The 20,274-nt window shown below is 37.6% G+C and overlaps 1 protein-coding gene across 3 annotated transcripts in view; it reads left to right on the top strand.

The window, feature by feature from the left end:
- The window catches only part of LOC120178932 (THO complex subunit 2-like), a 63,195-nt gene extending 43,143 nt beyond the window's left edge, over positions 1-20,052 (top strand). The window contains exons 15-26 of one of the 3 annotated variants that reach the window (XM_039184692.1): positions 345-448; positions 1,732-1,912; positions 2,029-2,210; positions 2,331-2,937; positions 3,103-3,207; positions 4,076-4,231; positions 4,321-4,401; positions 17,194-17,637; positions 17,725-17,926; positions 18,034-18,872; positions 19,251-19,546; positions 19,665-20,052. In XM_039184692.1, the coding sequence (XP_039040623.1) occupies positions 345-448; positions 1,732-1,912; positions 2,029-2,210; positions 2,331-2,937; positions 3,103-3,207; positions 4,076-4,231; positions 4,321-4,401; positions 17,194-17,637; positions 17,725-17,926; positions 18,034-18,872; positions 19,251-19,546; positions 19,665-19,704 (3,237 nt within the window). In that variant the 3' untranslated portion in view covers positions 19,705-20,052. The remainder of the gene's footprint in view (positions 1-344; positions 449-1,731; positions 1,913-2,028; positions 2,211-2,330; positions 2,938-3,102; positions 3,208-4,075; positions 4,232-4,320; positions 4,402-17,193; positions 17,638-17,724; positions 17,927-18,033; positions 18,873-19,250; positions 19,547-19,664) is intronic. The other 2 variants (XM_039184690.1, XM_039184691.1) reach the window with 2 other exon arrangements.
- Positions 20,053-20,274: the final 222 nt, after the last annotated feature.

Here is a 20,274-nt window from a genome sequence, read left to right as displayed (position 1 = left end):
GAACCCCTATTCAAAATTTAACGTTAATTTTTGAAAAAAAATTGGAAGTTTAGGTACCAAAACTGATAGTTTAGCTATTGAACGCATTAAGTTTTTAATGGTGGGAGTACTAAAATAAAACAAAAACTAAACTTTAGGTATTGTTTTGAAAAAATTGAAAGTTTAGGTACCAAAACGGACCAAAACTGATAGTTTAGGTACTAAATGCGTAGTTTACCCTAAATGTAATCAGGAACTATCATCTACGTATTTGTGTTTGAAAATGTTCTACCCTTTTATTTTGTCCACAAACTATCATATCTGTCACAACATGTTTTTTTATTGATTAAAAACTGTTTATGCAGGCACTGATCAAATCCACTAATAGGCTCAGAGATTCATTGCTTCCAAAGGATGAACCTAAGTTGGCTATTCCACTTTTGTTACTTATTGCCCAACACCGTTCTTTGTAAGTTGTACAACGATTTGTGTAGTTGCTCCTATAATGGTTAGTTGTAGATATGCTTGGGTGTTGGTTGTTGGTTATGTAGGCCGTTGTGTGTCCATACATGTAGGTCGTTGTGTGTCCATACATGTTATAATGTTCTCTATAATGCTTGGGAGTGGTTCTGTGGTCTATTTGAAAACATAAGAATTCAATTGTTTTCGAGAACCAGGTTCTGGACAGGTCTTCCCTCTTCTTCATTGTAAGATTTAGATTAGCAAAGTGATTTCAAGCCAAGTTTCATCAAGTTTCGATCTCGGTTGACTCGTTAATGGCTGATCCCTCTCTAGTAGACGGTCTTAATTGCTCAAAGGTTCAGAGTAGGGCTGTACAGAAATGGTTTCCTCCTCCTGCAGATTTCTACAAGTTCAATGTAGATGGTGCTGCCAGAAAAGATGGGATGGCTGGTGGCATTGGGGGTATTCTTAAAGATTCAAATGGTTCCACTCTAGCGTCGTTTTCAGAATATGTTGGATCTGGCCCTCCTCCATTGGCAGAATTGAAAGCAATTAGGAAAGCAACTGAATTTTTCTTTTCCTGGGTTTGGTCTACCAAAGGGAGATTGATTCTGGAAAGTGATTGCAAAACAACTGTGGAATGGATCCAGACGCTTTCTTCTGCCCCTGTTTATTTTAGTAATCTAATTAAGGAGATAGAGTATTTTGTATTGTCTAGGGCATTGATAGTGAAGTTAATTCCTAGGGGTTGTAATTGGGAGGCTGATAAGTTAGCTAAAGAAGGGGTTGGGTTACTGTGTAGTTTTATTGAGGATGTTTTCTGCATTTTTAGGGATTAGTCTTTTCTATTGTTATGTGAAGGTGTATGGTTGTAAGAATTTTATATCAATAAAATGAGGTACTCTTTTCCTCCTTCCGCTAGTTGCTCCTTTCCTCTAGGAAAGGGATAATTATGAAGGGGTTTTTTAATGAGACCTACTTTTATCAAAAAAAATAATGCTGTTTGTAAATATTTCTTGAACTTGTTATTTCATTTCTATCCACTGTTGCTTGTTTATTATTAGGTATCATATGTTTTTACGGATGAGAGGAAGTTTCAAGATTTCAATGTTTGTTGGAAACATTTAGTAATTTGTTTTTCTGTATGCATATATCTGCTCACTTTTATTTGATTTCTTGATGATTGTAGTTAGATTTCAATTCTGCCTAAATAAATTTAAAGGGAAGGTGTCTATTATAAAGTGACTGTTGGAATAAGTTGTTTAACCTCATTTCTATTACCACCTACAGGGTTGTCATAAATGCAGATGCTCCTTACATTAAGATGGTTAGTGAGCAGTTTGACAGAGTCCATGGAACTTTTCTTCAGTATGTAGAATTCCTATGTAGTGCAGTGATACCACCTGCTGCTTATGCCCAACTAATTCCCTCACTTGATGATCTTGTGCATTTGTACCACCTTGATCCTGAGGTATGTTTAGTTCTCCCCGAGCTCTTCACTCTCGCTGCACCATGTTAGAGGTCTGGGAATCTTGACATGGTTAGATAGAACGAGGAAATTTTTTGAGGTTATTTTTCTCAATACAGGTTGCATTTTTGATATATCGTCCTGTGATGAGGCTCTTCAAGTGTCAAGGGAGTTCTGATGTTTTCTGGCCTTTAGATGTTAGTGAAACTGCAGATATTGCTATGACATGCTCAGAGTCTGACAGTAAAGATGATTCTAGCCGTGTGATACCGGATTTGGGTCCTCCTTGGAAGCCTACAATGTGATAATATTATTTTTCGTCCTCTGTACATTGGACATTTTCGTGTTGCTGAATAAACAGCTCAACAGTTTCAGAAGTGCTCCCCTCCTCTGATTGCTTTCAATAATCGTTATTTTGCAGGTGGTCTGAACTTCTTGACACTGTTAAAACCATGTTGCCTTCTAAAGCCTGGAATAGTCTCTCTCCTGACCTTTATGCCACTTTTTGGGGGCTTACACTATATGATCTTTATGTTCCTAGAAACGTGTATGAGTCTGAAATTGCTAAGCAGCATGCTGCTCTTAAGGCTCTGGAAGAGCTTCCTGATAATTCCAGTTCAGCAATTAGCAAACGAAAAAAGGACAAGGAAAGAATTCAGGAAGCTTTAGATTGTCTAACTAGTGAACTTCATAAGCATGAAGAAAATGTCTCATCTGTCCGTAGGCGACTTACTCGTGAAAAGGACAAATGGCTGAGTTCCTGCCCTGATACTCTAAAGATTAACATGGAGTTTCTCCAGCGTTGTATATTTCCTCGATGTACCTTTAGCATGGCAGATGCCGTCTATTGTGCAATGTTTGTGCATACTCTCCATTCTCTGGGCACACCTTTTTTCAACACTGTGAATCACATTGATGTTCTGATATGCAAAACCTTACAACCCATGATATGCTGTTGCACTGAGTATGAAGCGGGAAGACTAGGGAGATTTCTGTATGAAACACTAAAGATTGCATACTACTGGAAGGTAGACAGTATTCCCATTAAGCTTTCCTCGTATTACCCAATGTTGATCTATTTACTGGCACTGCTTTGATACATACTTTAATATTTCAGAGGAATTTTTATGTCAACTGAAACATTTAGTTTGATTTGAATGGTTTTTTTTTGTTGACCACTGCTTCCTTTGCAGAGTGATGAGTCCATATATGAGCATGAGTGTGGAAATATGCCGGGCTTTGCTGTTTATTATAGATATCCAAATAGCCAGCGTGTTACATATGGGCAGTTCATAAAGGTAAGTTTTTATATATTTTTGTTCCTTATGATATCCTTTTGGTTGATAGCGAGGTTGAGGCCTACACATCTTGTACAAGAAAACAGATGTACCAAATTGTTGTTGTAATCTTCTCAGTGCACTAGGTTCATTTTGAGGAAACATTTACTAGTTTGGTGTGTCTGTTTCAATTTGCAGCTTGCAACCTGTGTGGCAAATATAAAACATCTTGTCTGAGGAAATATATAATATATGTGAAACTTGATATTGATTTAAACTGTCATGGGCATTTGCTTAGTTATGTGGTCTGACTTTGACACTTCATCTTGTTAAAACTGATGATCTGTTGGATTGGCACCTTTTAAGCAGTTTTGCCTTAACGTTTTTATTGAGTGTATAGACATTGGGATTTTACGTGCACTCTAATTCTGTAAATTGAACATGAAATAAAATTTCTTATATCTTGAGAGTATTTCTATTATTATCTTCGAAGGATTCAATGTGATTTTACTTTTTTGTGGAATTTATCTGAAGTAAATTAATTATTCATGTGAAATTTGCTCATTAAACATGTTCTGAAACTTTAGATATCTGCACGTAATCACTGGTAATCGTCTGTTTCTGGAATGTAGTCTGTGATGCTTCTGTTTGACATTATCTAAGCTTATCTTTAATTTCTATGCTAATTCTTCTCTGTGATTAAGTTTTTATTTCTTTTATTATTATATTTTTATGAAAGGTACATTGGAAATGGAGCCAAAGGGTCTCTTTCTGGAATGCAGCCTGTGATGCTTCTGTTTTACATTATCTAAGCTTATCTTGAATTTCTATGCTAATTCTTCTCTGTGATTAAGTTTTTATTTCTTTTATTATTATATTTTTATGAAAGGTACATTGGAAATGGAGCCAAAGGATCACAAGATTGTTGATCCAATGCTTGGAATCAACTGAGTACATGGAGATTCGTAATGCTTTAATAGTGTTGACAAAAATTTCTATTGTTTTCCCTGTTACCAGAAAGAGTGGAATTAACCTAGAAAAACGGGTAAGAAATGTGGAGAATCATCAGTTTCTTATTTGATTTGTTTCTTTAGATTTATTTATATGCTCGTTTATTTAACCTCTTGGGTACAGGTGGCCAAAATTAAAAATGATGAAAGAGAGGATCTCAAGGTGTTGGCAACAGGTGTTGCTGCTGCTTTGGCTGCGAGAAAGGTAAACTGCTTTATCAGTTTTCTGCCTAGGAAGCACTGATGCAAGCTTGAGATGATATGGGTACCACCAATACATAAAGAAAAAACACGGTTAAATGAGTTATGGATAAGCATATAAAGATTAAACGTTTGGCAAAATAAGTTTTGAGGTTTTTTTTTTGGTTTTGGCTTATGTTGGTTGATTTTTGCCTTCTTTTTCCTTGCTTAAACGCAAGAAAAGGGAAGTAAAAAAGCAAAATTAGATATTTAAAAGTTTAGCTAACAGCTAAAGTGGGACACCCACCTAAACACAATAGTTTCATGAAAATAAACCATTCATTTTTTTCCCTGAAAAGTTATAATTTTTAAAATTTTTGTTTTTCAAAAATTATTATTAGCTTTTTATGGCAAATTGTCCAAATACTTCTCTGCATCTATTTGGTAATTGATAAAATTGGAGGGAAAGAAGCAAGGAAAACGAACATGTTTCTGTTTATCCATTGTACCCACACAATGCCGAAAACATGTCAAAGATTTTGGTCCTTGTCAAAAAACATTTTATGTTTTTTTCTTGCTGGGTTGCTCTAGATGTGATAAATCAGAGTAATTCTCTGTTATTCTGTACTATAATCAATAGGATTTGATACATATTTATATCCAATATCTCTATCTAAGGAATTTTTTTAATAGGAATTAGGCCTCATTAAAACCCTTCATAACTATTGAGTTTTGTAGAACTCCATAGTCATTGGAAGGGGGAAAAGAGTGCCCAGAATTTTATTGCCAAACATAAGAAATATAACCAAAACCAACCAAACAATCCAAAGACATCCATTACAACAACCCACCACCCCCATTCTCACCAATCCACAACCTAACCTCTCACTAACCTATTCCTAATTTAGCTAAACAGTCAGCTTTCCCATTAATACATCTGTTAACATGCCTAGTAATAACATTAAAATGCAGCACAATCTTCTGAATATCTCTGACCAAATCAACATAGCAAACAGGGCAAAGATCCGGGTTGTTGATCCACTTCAAAGCAAGAGAGGAATCACTCTCTAAAATCAGAATCTCCTTATCCCTCCAAACCGAATCAAAAAACAATTCTAACCCTGCTTTGATCGCAAAACTCTCTGCAAGAATCAGAGGGCAAGGTCCTGTCGCTCTAGAGAATAAATTCAACCTCTTATTATCAACATCCCTTAGGACTCCTCCAATACCACTGCTTCTCCAGTCAAAATTAACAGCCTCATCAACATTCATCTTAAAATAACCCGGTGGTGGAAGACACCACTTTAACTTAGATATACCAATCTTAGAAGGGGAACGATGCACATCCGCCAAGGTTAAGTCACCTACCAGGCTGTCAACCTATATAGAGAATTCACTGTTTTTAGCCAAAAACCATGAAACCACCCTATACCTGACCAAAAAGAATAGATTAGCTTTATCCATCTTGCCATTCTCGAACACTATCTGATTCCTGTAATTCCAGACTGTCCACAAAACGGCACCCGACAAAAATTTCCAAATAACCGAATTAGGCCTCAACTCCAACCATGAAAGTAAAAAACCTTTAGGATTATTGGGCAGTACTAAAAATACATTCCACAATTGAAGGAATTTTACCCAAATCTCCCAAACTTGTTTATAAGAAAAGAACAAGTGACTCACCGATTCAGGCTCCAATCCACAGAACGTGCATTTTGAATTCTCAATACTTTTTACACCTCTGCTTAGTAAAACGGTCTTGACTGCCAACTTCTAATGAATAATTTGCCAAAGAAAGACCTCAACTAATTATAGGGAAAAATATAATCCCTTAAAGCAAAGGGTTGTATCTACAAGAAATATTCACAAAATCCTATTAAAAGCATTCCTAATTTAATCTATTTCCTGACACGTATATTCCTACACTCCCCCTCAAGCTGGAGAATATACATTGCATAATCCCAACTTGGATACAAAATTATCAAATACATGTTTTGATAAGGCCTTTGTAAACATGTTTGCTAACTGTCCTTCTAAAGGGATGTAAGATAGAGCAACTATCCCTTTATTTACTTTCTCTGAAATGAAGTGCCTATCAATTTCAACATGTTTTGTTATATCATGTTGAACTGGGTTTCTGGCGATCTGAATTGTGGACTGATTATCACAAAGAACTTCAAAGTAGTATCTAGTTCAGGGTATAATTCTTTTAGCAGCTTAAGTATCTAGATTCCTTCACACTTTTCGAATGTCAAGGCTCTAAATTATGCCTCAGCACTACTCGATACTTCTCCAAGTAACAAGGTTTCCCCACACAAATGTGCTATAGCCACTAGTAGATCTCCTTTCTGTTAGGTCCCCTGCCCAGCTAGAGTCTGAAAAGACTTTCACAGATCTGTCTTTTGACTTTTTGAACATTAAATCATGTCCAGGAGTTTTCTTCAAGTACTTCAGGATCCTGTTAGCTGCTGCCATGTGTTCTTCATTGGGATTAGCTATGTGTTGACTAATTACATTTACTGAAAAAGCTATATATGGCATGGTTAATGACAAGTAGATTAGCTTTCCCACTAACCTTTGAAATCTATCTTTATCTGCTAAGGAGCTTGTTGCCTCCTTGTTGAATTTCAGGCTGGCTTCCATTGGTGTATCTGTTGGCTTACACCCTACAAAAGCTGCTTCATTGAGTAAGTCAAGAACATACTTTCTTTGGTTGATCACGAGCCTTTCTTTAGATCTTGCAACCTCTATACCTAGGAAGTATCTCAACTTTTCTAACTCCTTAGTTTCAAATTCCTTATTTAGGAGTGTTTTTAAACTGCTAATTTCCTCATCATCATCTTCAGTTAGGATTATGTCATCCACTTACACAATTAGGATAGCTCTTTTGTTCCAATAATTTTTCTTGATGAAGAGTGTATGATCGGCAAGGGATTGCCTGTAGCCATTTTTTAGGATTGCTTTGGTGAACCTTTCAAACCGGGCCCTAAGAGACTGTTTTAGCCCATATAGTGACCTATTAAGCTTGCACACTTTCTGATTTCCTTCAATAGACTCCAAACCAGGTGGTACCTTCATATAAACCTCCTCCTCGAGTTTGCTATTGAGAAAGGCATTTTTTTATAGGAAATATACCTCATTAAAAACCCTCTTCATATCCTACATGTTATAACAGTAACATGAAGGACATAGGAAGGAGGAAAAGAGCACCTCTAAATTTTATTATTCTGAATCATAACGTACAACCAACTCCTAATAATATACTGCTTTACATAAGATTTACACACATGATACAAATAGCAGCAGTATAACTAGAACCCTAACCGAAATAATACAAGACAGAAAACACAAAAGGACTGAAAACAGAATTCCCTACATAAATGGAAACAATTCCAACACCTCAACACAGCCACCACAAGACAAATAATCAGTTTATCCCATCTCTAGCCAATTTGTCAGCTTCCCAGTTGACAGCCCTCATGATCTGCCTTAAATAAATATCCATCCCTTCATAGTTGTAAAAAGCGAGCCTGAGGCGCAAAAGCGCAGAGGCTCACTGGACGGGGCTTTTTCAACGCTGGCGAGGCACGTAGCCTAGGCACACCTAGGCGCAGCGAGGCTTTGAGGCGCGAGGCTCAGTCGAGGTGCAATTGAGGCGCGATGTGGGCTTAAAACCTTGTAATTATTACTGCAGGGCCTTCTCTTCTATGCATACATGGTTTGCAAAAATGATCGACCATTTTCGTTATGTTGTTTCAAACAAATAAGCTTTGTAATCGTTTTTGGTCCTTTCTTCACCTAAGTTTATTTATCTATCAGTATTTGATATTTTCTTTTCCACTTATCAAAATTTGTGACAGTCTAAAAATTAAGCAAACCCATAATAGGTTGATGAGGAGGAAGATGATGACATACCACTTGACGATGATGATGAGGATTAGTTTGATGTTTGATGATGATTATCAGTGACTTTATTTGATGTTTTGTTTTTGCATGTTGAATTTTTTTGTTAAACTTAGTACTTGATTATGCTTGTTGATAACTTTTATAACTTTAGGTTGGTATTTTGAATTTGAGAATAAACTCTATTGAAGCCTAATATTGGGTATCTATGATATTTGAGTTTGATTGCATTAATATATACATGTGTTATAATTTTTTGGATATCATGCGCCTCGCGCCTCAAGGCTCCAGGACACTTTGCGCCTCGATGCGCCTTGAGCCTTTGATAACTTTGCATCCCTTTAACCACAATAGAAACCCAAAAATCAACCTATACCAGCTTTTGCTAATTCATCCGCTTCCCAATTTGCAACTCTCGAAATATGCCTTATGATAATACCCTTCCTTTCCACACGAGTAGCTATATCCCTCACCAAGGATTTAAACAAAGAAGTACTAAGCTCCGGATTTTTAATCCACTTTAGAGCTTTAGTCGAATCCGATTCCAAAATAATCCTCTGACTTGGAATGTAACCAACTTCCTCGAAAAAAAATCAACCCTCGTTTGATCGCCAAAAGCTCTGTAAGTAAAGGAGGACCACCCCCTACCTTCTCTGAAAACGCCCCAAGCACCGAACCACTACCATCCCTAATCAATCCTCCTATTCCCCCCTTATCCCAACCTTTGACCATTGCACCATCTACATTTACTTTTAAAAACCCTTCCGGAGGAGGACTCCACTTAGAAGGAGGAGCCCTCTTTTTCAGATTACCATTCAAGTCTGCTAGTTTTAAATCCCCCATCAAGGAATCGAAAGGAATATGGACATCCTTAAATGAAGTTCCAAACCAAGAAACAATTCTGAATCTTGTAATGAAAAACAACAGCGCAGAATCAACCTTCCCTTGCTGGAAAATCACCTCATTCCTACATTTTCAAACCGACCACAGCACAGCCCTAGGGATAAACTTCCATATGAGAGATCTCGAAACTAGCTCATCCCATGCAATTAAGAATTCCATCAACTTGGCCGGGATCACAAAGCAAACATTCCAGTACTTTAAAAACTTGGCCCACAAGTCCCACACCACATCACAATGCAGGAACAAATGTGATACCGACTTATTACACTTCCTGCACAAAGAGCACACAGAGTCTTCCACCCCAGTAACTCCTCTCTTCAGCAGTTCCTCCTTCACTGCTACTCTGTGATGAGCATGCCAAACAAAGGTTTCCAGTCATGGTTGACAGCAAGACTTAGTAGTACCTGAACTGTATTGAGTTTAGCCACTGGAGCAGAAGTCTGTAAAATCTACCCTATAGGTTTGTGTATATCCTTTAGCCATTAGTCTTGCTTTGTATCTCTGTACATTGCCATTAGAATTATATTTCACAACAAATATCCATTTACAACCAATAGGTTTTTTGCCTTGTGGAGGGTTTGATATAGTCCATGTAGCATTTTTCTCAAGTGCACTAATTTCCTCTTCAAAAGCCCTTCTTCATTTAGGATCCTTTAATGCTTCATCAATATTTGAGGGGATTTGTTCTTCATTCAAGCTAGCTGTAAAGGCTTGGAAAGACGTCAATAAAGAGTTGTAACCAGTAAATCTTTGAATAGGGTGTTTCGTGCATTGCCTTACTCCCTTTCTAATGGAAATAGGAAAATCATCAAGATTAGGAGAAGTGCACTTACTGTACTCATTTCCTTCTTCCACATTAGCAGCTGGACCTAAATCCAACTCTCGGCAAGTGTCAGATTGCAGAATAGCCTTAGGTATAGTTTTCTTTTTTCTTGTGTAACACAGAAGCTGTTTAGGAGATGTAGTTTTGGAAGTATCAGGATGATTATTAGGAGTGGGTGTAGAAGAACCTGAAGGTATGGAAGGAAAGGTAATAGGTGTAGGTAACAAAGGTGGATTTGAAGGTGACAAATTTGAAGGTATTGAAAAATTAAGAGAGGTTATCTGATGTTGAGGATAAGGTTGAAAATCATTCCATGTCTCCACCTGAATTTCAGCTTTAAGAAAATAGGGGTCTGCTCAAAAAATGTGAGATCCATAGTGACATAAAATCATTTAGAAGGTGGATGATAGCATTTATAACCCTTCTTTAGTGAAGAATACCCTACCAGAATGCATTTTAGGGATCTAGGATCGAACTTGGACCTATTAGGAGCAGAATTGTGGATAAAAACAATGCAGCGAAAGACTTTAAGAGGTAAAATAGAAGAAATAGGCTTGAAGTGGGGGTAACTCTCCAAGAAAATGGATTGAGGAGTATGGAAATTCAAAACCTTACTAGGCATACGGTTTATCAAATATGTGGCAATTAACAAGGCCTCTCCCCACAAGTACGTTGGAACGTTGTTGGTGAAGAGAAGAGAACGGGTAACATCGAGGTGTCTATTTTTCCTCTCGGCATTGCCATTTTGCTGTGGAGTGTCAACATAGGAACTGATTTGAACTATGCCTTTGGTTTTGAAAAAATCACCCAATGATGTAGCAAAGAATTCACTGCCATTATCAGAATGAATATGTTGAATTTTGGAATGAAATTGGGTGTCAACCATGGTATAAAATCTCTCAAATATGACAAGTTTCAGATTGGTCTCTCATTAAATAAGTCCAAGTTAACCTACTATGGTCATCGATAAATGTAATGAACCACTTACAGCCATTAGCATTCTTCACTCCAGAAGGGCCCAAATGTCACTATGGATAAAAAAAAAGGGCGTGAAGGCTTATATTTAGATGGTGAGTAGGATGCTTTGGTATGTTTAGCAAGAGAACAAATATGACATTTAAACAAATGTGGCTTTTTATTAATAAAAAAAGAAGGATATAACTTTGTTGGAAATTTGGTCATTGAAAGCCTTGATTTAGTCATAATCTGTGAGATATTCTAGGATTTGTTTTCTATATACATCAAGAAAAAGTAGGAAAGTAGAAGCTGTCAAATATTGGCTCTAATTAGTTTCTTTTTTTGTTGTAATTTCCCTCTGTATAAAAGGAGTCTTGTACTCATTCAAGAAATAAGACATTATTTCTTTATTCTTTTCTAATTTGGTGTCAGAGCCATAATCGTTTCTTAACCTTAAAACACAGCAGTTCCAAAATCACTGTAGCCATGTCGGAAATCACCTCAACCCCTGCTGCGGCCACTCCGCAACACCACTCCAATTCTCATTCTGTCCAAATCACCACCATCCGCTTAAATGGTGACAACTTCCTCCGATGGTCATAATCAGTCCGGATGTATATTCGTGGACAAGGGAAAATCGGTTACATCACTGGTGACAAGAAGGCTCCTGCTGTTGGTGATCCGCTGTACGCTACTTGGGATGCTGAAAACTCCATGGTTATGACATGGCTGGTCAATTCCATGGAGGACATAAGCTCCAATTACATGTGCTATCCTACTGCAAAAGAATTGTGGGATAATGTTAGTTAGATGTATTCTGACCTAGGCAACCAATCTCAGGTTTTTGAGTTGACTTTAAAATTGGAGGAGATTCGTCAAGAAGATAATTCTGTCACCACATATTTCCATTCGTTGAAAAGGCTGTGGCAAGATCTTGATCTCTTCAACACATACGAATGGAAAAGTATTGACACTGTAATCACCATAAGAAAACTGTAGAAGATAGTCGTATTTACAAGTTTCTTGCCGGCCTCAATGTTGAGTTTGATGAAGTATGAGGAAGGATTATTGGCAGACCTCCTCTTCCATCCATTGGCGAAGTATTTGCCGAAGATAGAAGAGAAGAAAGCCGAAGGAATGTCATGCTCAAAAAGAAGAGTACTGGTGAGTTAATTGAAAAATTTTGCCTTATTGAGTGATGTTGCAGCCTACAAGGCAGCAAACTACCAGCGCAGGTCTGATGATAAACCACGGGTCTGGTGCGATTTTTGCAACAAACCCCGCCATACACGTGAGACATGTTGGAAAATTCATGGCAAACCTGCTAACTGGAAAAGCAACAAGCAAGGAGAGAAGAATCGTGGAATTCCTACTGCAAGTGAAGTTGACTCAGGTCCCTTCAACAAAGAGCAGATTGATCAACTCTTGAAACTGATAAAATCTAATTTCTCATCCGGTATTCCTAGTGTTTTTTTGGCACAAACAGGTAGTAATCCTAAAGCCCTTTCTTGTCCAAATTCCTCTCCGTGGATAATAGATTCCGGAGCCTCAGATCACATGACTAGTTTTCTCATTTATTTAATACCTATTCACCTTGCCCTGGAAATAAAAAAATTAGAATTGCCGATGGTAGTTTTTCACCTATTGCAGGAAAAGGACTCATTAAACTAACAGAGAAAATTAATCTCAATAATGTTCTTCATGTCCCTAAATTAGCCTGCAATCTTTTGTCTGTCAGTAAACTATCTAGAGATTCTAATTGTTGCATTACCTTCTTTGAATCACATTGTGAATTTTAGGACCGGAACTCGGGGATGATGATTGGACGTGCTAGGATGATTGAAGGTCTTTATTACTTTGATGAAGTATCTATCAGTAATAAAAAAGTTCAGAGCTTTAGTGGTACTAGTTCAATTTCTATTCGAGAAAAAATAATGTTGTGGCACTATAGACTAGGACATCCTAGTTTTCTTTATTTGAAACACTTATTTCCAGAATTATTTAAAGGGATTGATTGTTCTTCTTTTCATTGTGAAAATTGCATTTTTTTTCAAAAAACCGTCGTTCCCCTTATTTACCAAAAGATTATCAGGCCTCCAAACCTTTTTATCTGATTCATAGTGATGTTTGGGGCCCTTCTAAAGTTATTACTATTTCTGGTAAAAGGTGGTTTGTTACTTTTATTGATGATCACACACGGTTATGTTGGATTTATCTAATGAATAAAAAGTCTGACGTGAAAGATTTATTCAAAAAACTTTACACTCTGATTGAAAACCAATTTCAAACCAAGATTAGTATTTTACATTCTGATAATAGAACATAATATTTTAATGAGCACTTGGGTGATTTTTTGAAAGAGAAAGGGATTTTTTATCACTCTACATGTCGGGATACCCCTCAACAAAATGGCATTGCAGAACGAAAAAATAAACATATACTTGAAGTAGCACGTGCCATAATATTTTACATGCATGTTCCCAAATACTTATGGGGTGAAGCAGTTTTAACAGCCGCTTACTTGATAAATAGGATGCCTACTAAGGTGTTAACATACAAAACACCACTCGATTGCCTAAAATCATCTTTTTCCTGGAACAAGGTTGTTTTCTGAGTTACCTGTCAAAGTTTTTAGATGTACTGTCTATGTTCATGTTCCATGCCAATTTCATTCAAAACTTGACCCACGTGCTATTAAATGCATTTTTTGGGGTACTCTTCAAATAAAAAGGAGTATAAGTGTTTTGATCCTCAAACAAAAAAATTTCATGTGAGTATGAATGTGTCGTTTTTGGAAACAAAACCTTATTTCACAAAAAAAATTCTTCAGGGGGAGACAAGTGATGTAGAAGACAATTTTTGGGATATTTCTATCCCACTACCCAATGTCATTTATCCTACACAAAAACCACGCATTTTTAAGAGTGGTTGCTTTGAAAATCCAAATTCAAGGGTTTCTAATAATGATTGCCTAGGAGAACCAGGTTTGTTGGTGCCTAATGAAGGAGATTCTCGTTCAGGGGGAGAAGTACTACAAACTAATCAACGTGATTTGAATTCTGAGCTTCAGTTTTATACTAGGAAGAGATTTCATTTGAGAAATAAAGACTCAAATATCAACCCTGCACGAAACCAATCTGAAGATCTAAGTTCTGGTGTTGAAACTTCAGGTAATCCTATCCCTACTAAACCTTTGATTTCCTCCACTTTGTCCAACAATTCACCTAGTATTCCTTATCTTGATGTCCCTATAGCACTTAGGAAAGGTGTCTGAAATTGCACTCAACATCCCATTGCAAAATATCTTTCCTATCACAGACTATCAAAAAACCATAAAGCTTTCACATCTAGGATTTCACATTTGTTTGATCCAAGGAATATACAGGAAGCATTGGATGATCCGAATTGGAAATTAGCAGTCATGGAGGAGATGAATGCTCTAGGGAGAAGTGGTACATGGGAGATTGTCGATCTACCCAAAGGAAAGAAAATAGTCGGGTGTAAATGGGTGTTTACAATAAAAAGTAAAGCTGATGGAAGCGTTGAGAGATACAAGGCGAGATTAGTGGCTAAAGGCTTTACTTAGACATATGGGATTGACTACCAAGAGACTTTTGCTCCTGTTGCTAAAATAAATTCTATTAGAGTGTTGTTATCTCTTGCAGTGAACTCCGATTGGCCTCTACATCAACTTGACGTTAAAAATGCATTTCTCAACGGTGATCTGGAAGAGGAGGTGTATATGAGCCTACCGCCAGGATTTGACAAGAAACTTGGCAGTAACAAAGTATGCAGATTACATAAGTCACTAAATGGACTCAAACAGTCACCAAGAGCTTGGTTTGACCGCTTTGGAAAGACGGTTATCAGTTATGGCTTCTTGCAGAGTCAAGCTGATCATACAGTATTTTATAAACATTTAAAAGATGGTAAAGTTGCAATTTTGATTGTTTATGTTGATGATATTATTCTCACTGGTGATGATGAAACAAAATTAACTATTCTGAAGAAAAGAATAGCAAAGGAGTTCCAAATTAAGGACCTGGGAGCTCTTAAGTATTTCCTTGGAATGGAATTTGCAAGATCTAAGGAAGGCATATTTGTCAATCAGAGAAAATATGTTCTTGATCTCCTTGGAGAAACAGGTCTACTTGGTTGTAAGATGGTTGAAACTCTGGTTGAGCCAAACTTGAAGTTACAAGCTGCTAAGGTTGAAGAAGTAAAGGACAGGGAACAATATCAGAGACTTGTAGGGAAGTTGATTTACTTGTCTCATACACGGCCTGATATTGCTTTTGCAGTTAGCATGGTAAGTCAATTCATGCACTCACCAGGGGCGGAGCATTTCGAGGCCGTCTATAGGATCTTAAGATATTTGAAAGGAACTCCAGGAAGAGGCTTATTGTTCAAGAAACATGGACATCTTCAAGTTGAAGTCTACACAGACGCAGATTGGGCAGGAAGTGTTATAGACAGAAGATCAACGTCCGGATATTGTTCCTTTGTTGGAGGAAACATAGTTACATGGCGGAGTAAAAAACAAAATATGGTAGCTAGAAGTAGTGCTGAAGCAGAATTCAGAGCCGTTGCCCATGGAATCTGTGAGGAGATGTGGATAAAAAGGATTCTTGAAGAATTGAAGTTTTCTTACTCGACTCCAATGAAGGTCTATTGTGACAACAAAGCTGCTATTGCTATTGCTCATAATCCAGTTCTTCATGATCGCACGAAACATATAGAAGTGGATAAACATTTCATCAAGGAGAAAGTCAATGTGAGAATAATATGCATGACATATCTTCCAACTGATGAACAATTAGTTGATGTACTAACGAAGGGACTACACAAGAAGCAATTTGGTAATCTGACTAGCAAGCTGGCTATGGAAGATATCTATAAACCATCTTCAGGGGGAGTGTTGGAAATTTGGTCATTGAAAGCCTTGATTTAGTCATAATCTGTGAGATATTCTAGGATTTGTTTTCTATGTAAATCAAGAAAAAGTAGGAAAGTAGAAGCTGTCAAATATTGGCTCTAATTAGTTTCTTTTTTTGTTGTAATTTCCCTCTGTATAAAAGGAGCCTTGTACTCATTCAAGAAATAAGACATGTTATTTCTTCATTCTTTTCTAATTAACTTTGCTAGATATTGAAAACTAGGATGGCCTAACCTAAAATGCCATAACATAACAGTATCAATTTTTTCTAAGGCTGTGAAAGAAGTAGGAGGTGTCTGTTCGAAAGCAGAAGGAGGGCCATTTAGGATATAGACGCCATTGTGCAAGCTGGCATTGCCAATCATCTTTTTCATGTCTAGTGCCTGTAAAGTACATCCAGATTCATTAAAACTGATAGCACAATTTAGATCCTTTGAAAGTTTACTGACAGATATGAGGTTGCAAGCAAGATTAGGTACAAAAAAGACATTATCAAGAAGCAGATTATTATTGAGACAGATAGAAACATGTCCATGAATCTGAGAAAGGGAACCATCTGCAGTTTTAATAGCCCTGCCAAATGTAGCTGAAAAAGTTTTAGACAATGTCCTGTTGCCAGTCATGTGATCTGAAGCCCTGGAGACAAGGACCCAAGTGGGGGTCAACTGTTCAGAAAGAAGGGCTGTAGGAAAAGTTTTACCTTCTGGTTCAGCCATGGCTATATTACCCGCTCGAGGCCCTGCTAATTGACGAAACATCCTCTGAAGATCTGCAATTTGTTCCTTGGTGAAATTAGAAACAGTAGTGGCAGAAGCTGAGGTGGACTGAGTAGAAGAAGAGGAGGTAATCTCAGTAGAAGAAGAGGAGGAGGCAGAGGAAGAAGTATTGGCCATCGATTAGGAATTAGAATTGTCGAAACCTAATCTGATACCATGTGATAAATCAAAGTAATTCTCTGTTATTCTGTACTATAATCAATAGGATTTGTTACATATTTATAAACAAGCTATATCTCTATCTGCAGAAACTTTAAGATAGGAAAGATATAATCCCTTAAAGCAAGGGATTGTAACTACAAGAAATATTCACAAAATAATATTAAAAGCATTCCTAATTTAATCTATTTACTGACACCTATATTCCTACACTAGATGCATTTGAGGCGCTTCGGAGTCTGATTTTGATGGAGTACCAGGGACATTTCTGTTTCGAGTTTATTCTTACATTTAAACCATGACGTCTATTCCTCCTGTTTATTCATGCACTTACATATGTGTTATTCCTATACTTTGCAGTCATCATGGGTTACTGATGAGGAATTTGGAATGGGATATCTTGAGCTGAAGCCTGTGCCACCACTGGCTTTAAAATCTGTTCCTGGAAATGCAGTTGCTGTACAAAATGGTTCATCAGTTAATGTTAATGAGGACTCTGGTGGCGGGGCAGTTGCCTTAGGAACTCAACAATTAGATGCGAATTTGGTCAAGGACCAGGTTCCAAGAACAAAATCTGACGGCCGGTCAGAAAGAGCAGAAAATGCCCCTCTCGGTAAATCTAATTCGAAAACAAAAGTTAGCATATCAGCCAATGGTTCTGATGCTGTGTTATCTGTTCCTTTACCTACTTCACAATCTGGGGCAGCAATATCTCTTGAAAATCAGAAACCGCCAGATGATTCTTCTAATAAATTGGATAGACACGCAGCTAAAATTCCTGCAAAGAACTCTGCTGAATTAGAGGTATCTAATGCTCCCTTATGGATGATTTTGGCACTTTTTGTATTTTTCTTTGGTGTTTTCACATTTCAAATTTTTGTTCTTCATCAGTCAAAAGCCTCTGCCAAACGCTCTGCACCTACTGGATCTCTGACAAAGACACAGAAGCAAGATCCTGGAAAAGATGAGGCCAAGTCGGTGAAAGCTGTTGGAAAAACTTCTGCAATTTCTGCCACTGACAGAGATATTCCCTCTCATATAGAGGGCAGACAAGGTGGGACTACAAACGTTTATTCAGCTATCATTTCCAATGGTAAAGCAGTTTCTGCTCCACCTAAAGGCTAATCGGAATAGTATCCATGGATGAATTAAATACGGATATTGTTGTTTTTAAGCTTGCTGACTTAAGTTTTTCTACAGGGAAAGATGATGGCTCCGAAGTCCCTGATGCATCAAGGCAATCTTCTCGAATGGTTCATTCTCCTAAGCATGATGGTTCTGTTGCAGCTTCAAAGTCCATTGATAAGCTGCAAAAGAGAACGAGTCCTGTGGAAGAGACTGATAGGTTAAGTAAGCGTCGTAAAGTGGATATCGAGTCGAAAGATCTGGATGGTGAAGTTCGATTATCTGACAGGGAGAGGTCTACAGACCATCGATCAGCTGATTTTGACAAGTCAGGGAACGATGAGGTGGCAGGCTATAGGAATGTGAATAAGCCTTTGGATAGATCGAAAGATAAGGGAACTGAGAGACATGACAGGGATTACAGAGATAGATTGGAGCGCTCTGAAAAGTCTCGTGCAGATGATATTTTGACTGAGAAATCAAGAGACAAATCAATAGAGAGACACGGAAGAGAGCGCTCTGTGGAGAGAAGCACTGATAGAAATTTGGATAGAGTTGGTGATAAAGCTAAGGATGAGCGCAGTAAAGACGAAAGAAGTAAAATACGGCATGCTGATACAGCCATAGAAAAGTCTCATGCAGATGACCGGTTTCATGCGCAAAGCTTGCCTCCACCGCCACCTTTACCTCCTCATATGGTTCCTCAATCTGTTAATGCTACTGGCAGAAGGGATGATGATCCTGACAGAAGGTTTGGTAGTACAAGACACACTCAAAGACTCTCTCCAAGACATGAAGAGGAGCGGAGGCGGTCAGAAGAAAATTCCTTGGTTTCCCAGGATGATGGGAAGCGCAGAAGAGAGGATGACTTTCGAGAGAGAAAGCGAGAAGAAAGAGAGGGGTTGTCATTGAAGGTATTGAAATGCTCTATCTTTATTGTTATATTATTTTTGTTGTTTAGCAGTGTTATCCCACATCCATTAAGTCCTTGTTTCCTGTGCTCATTTATTCAAGTTTAGCCTCTCCTACTATTACCAATGACTTTTAGGTCGCATATTAATGTCTCTGTGTTACGTACTTTCTGCATGATCCCACATTCAAGTGTTAGATTTTCTGTGATCTTATATTTTATGCTTAGACTCTTGACTTCGTAAATTTTGGCTCTGAATTGTTAAGCTAGAAGAGAGCAAAATGACTTCTAAATGGCTCATTGGGTGAAAATCAGGGCGTTGACATCATATTGGTATTTTTATTTTGGGCGAAGGTTTTTGCTTAAATTTGTGTCTGTGTAGGTGGAAGAGAGGGAGAGGGAGAGAGAGAAAGCAAATGTTGTGAAAGAGGATGATGCTGATGCAACTGGTGCCAAAAGGCGGAAACTCAAGAGAGACCATTTGCCATCAGATGCTGGACAATATTCTCCTGTCGCCCCTCCACCCCCACCTCTCTCTACCGGGATACAATCATATGATGGAAGAGAGAGAGACCGAAAGGGTTCCATGATGCAGCGTGGGGATTACTTGGAGGAACCAGGGGTGCGGATTCATGGTAAAGAAGCAACCAGCAAGATGACTCGTCGCGACACAGATTTGTATCCTTAAAAAATGCAGTGTAAATGCATATTAGCCCGGTACACATTGCCCTTGCATAAACTATTGTTCTATTGCAAATAGAAAAAAAGGTGGTATATTTCCTTAATGGAAGTTCAGGATGTACGGACCTGAGCAGAAGCGGAGGCACCGGAAGTAAGATGTGGAATTCACGGAGAAACAAATTTCATTTACAGAGAGTTGATGGTTGCTTGCTGTGAGGTTCTTTACCACTCCTTGTCCATATGGCTGCCTTCAATTTTTCTGCTTTTTGGTCTCTCTTTGGAGACGAGGGTTTCATGATTGTACAATTTCTTTTGGAAAGATATTGTAAATTCGTCAGCATTCTGTACTGTAGTAGTGTAACTATAATACGCTTTTTTTTTAAAAAAACAGTTTTGCTTGGAAAATGTAAAAGCTTCATATTTTTCTGCATAGTAGCTGAAGCTTGAATTAGGCAAAGCAAACTGAGTTGGAGCTTATTTGGCGAAAGAGGTTCTTTAGTTTAATTAGTTTATTTTGACTCGAAGTATTCTACAGAAAATAAATGGGTTTTTTGATGTCACTGTAAAAATACAATGACGGTCCACTTCACCTTACACAAGAATCAATATTTATTTAGTAGTTTCTCTTATTAAATTCAACGGCGACCAAGTTTAAGACATCATTTTTAAATTTTGGTTTATAAAATAAAGGGAACTTGAGGTATTTTTTTAGATACTTTTTTTAC

Source organism: Hibiscus syriacus, unplaced genomic scaffold, assembly GCF_006381635.1.
Source record: "Hibiscus syriacus cultivar Baekdansim isolate YM2019G1 unplaced genomic scaffold, ASM638163v2 tig00112383_pilon, whole genome shotgun sequence".
Taxonomy (NCBI): Eukaryota; Viridiplantae; Streptophyta; class Magnoliopsida; order Malvales; family Malvaceae; genus Hibiscus; species Hibiscus syriacus.
This window is presented reverse-complemented; position numbering and strand designations above follow the sequence as displayed.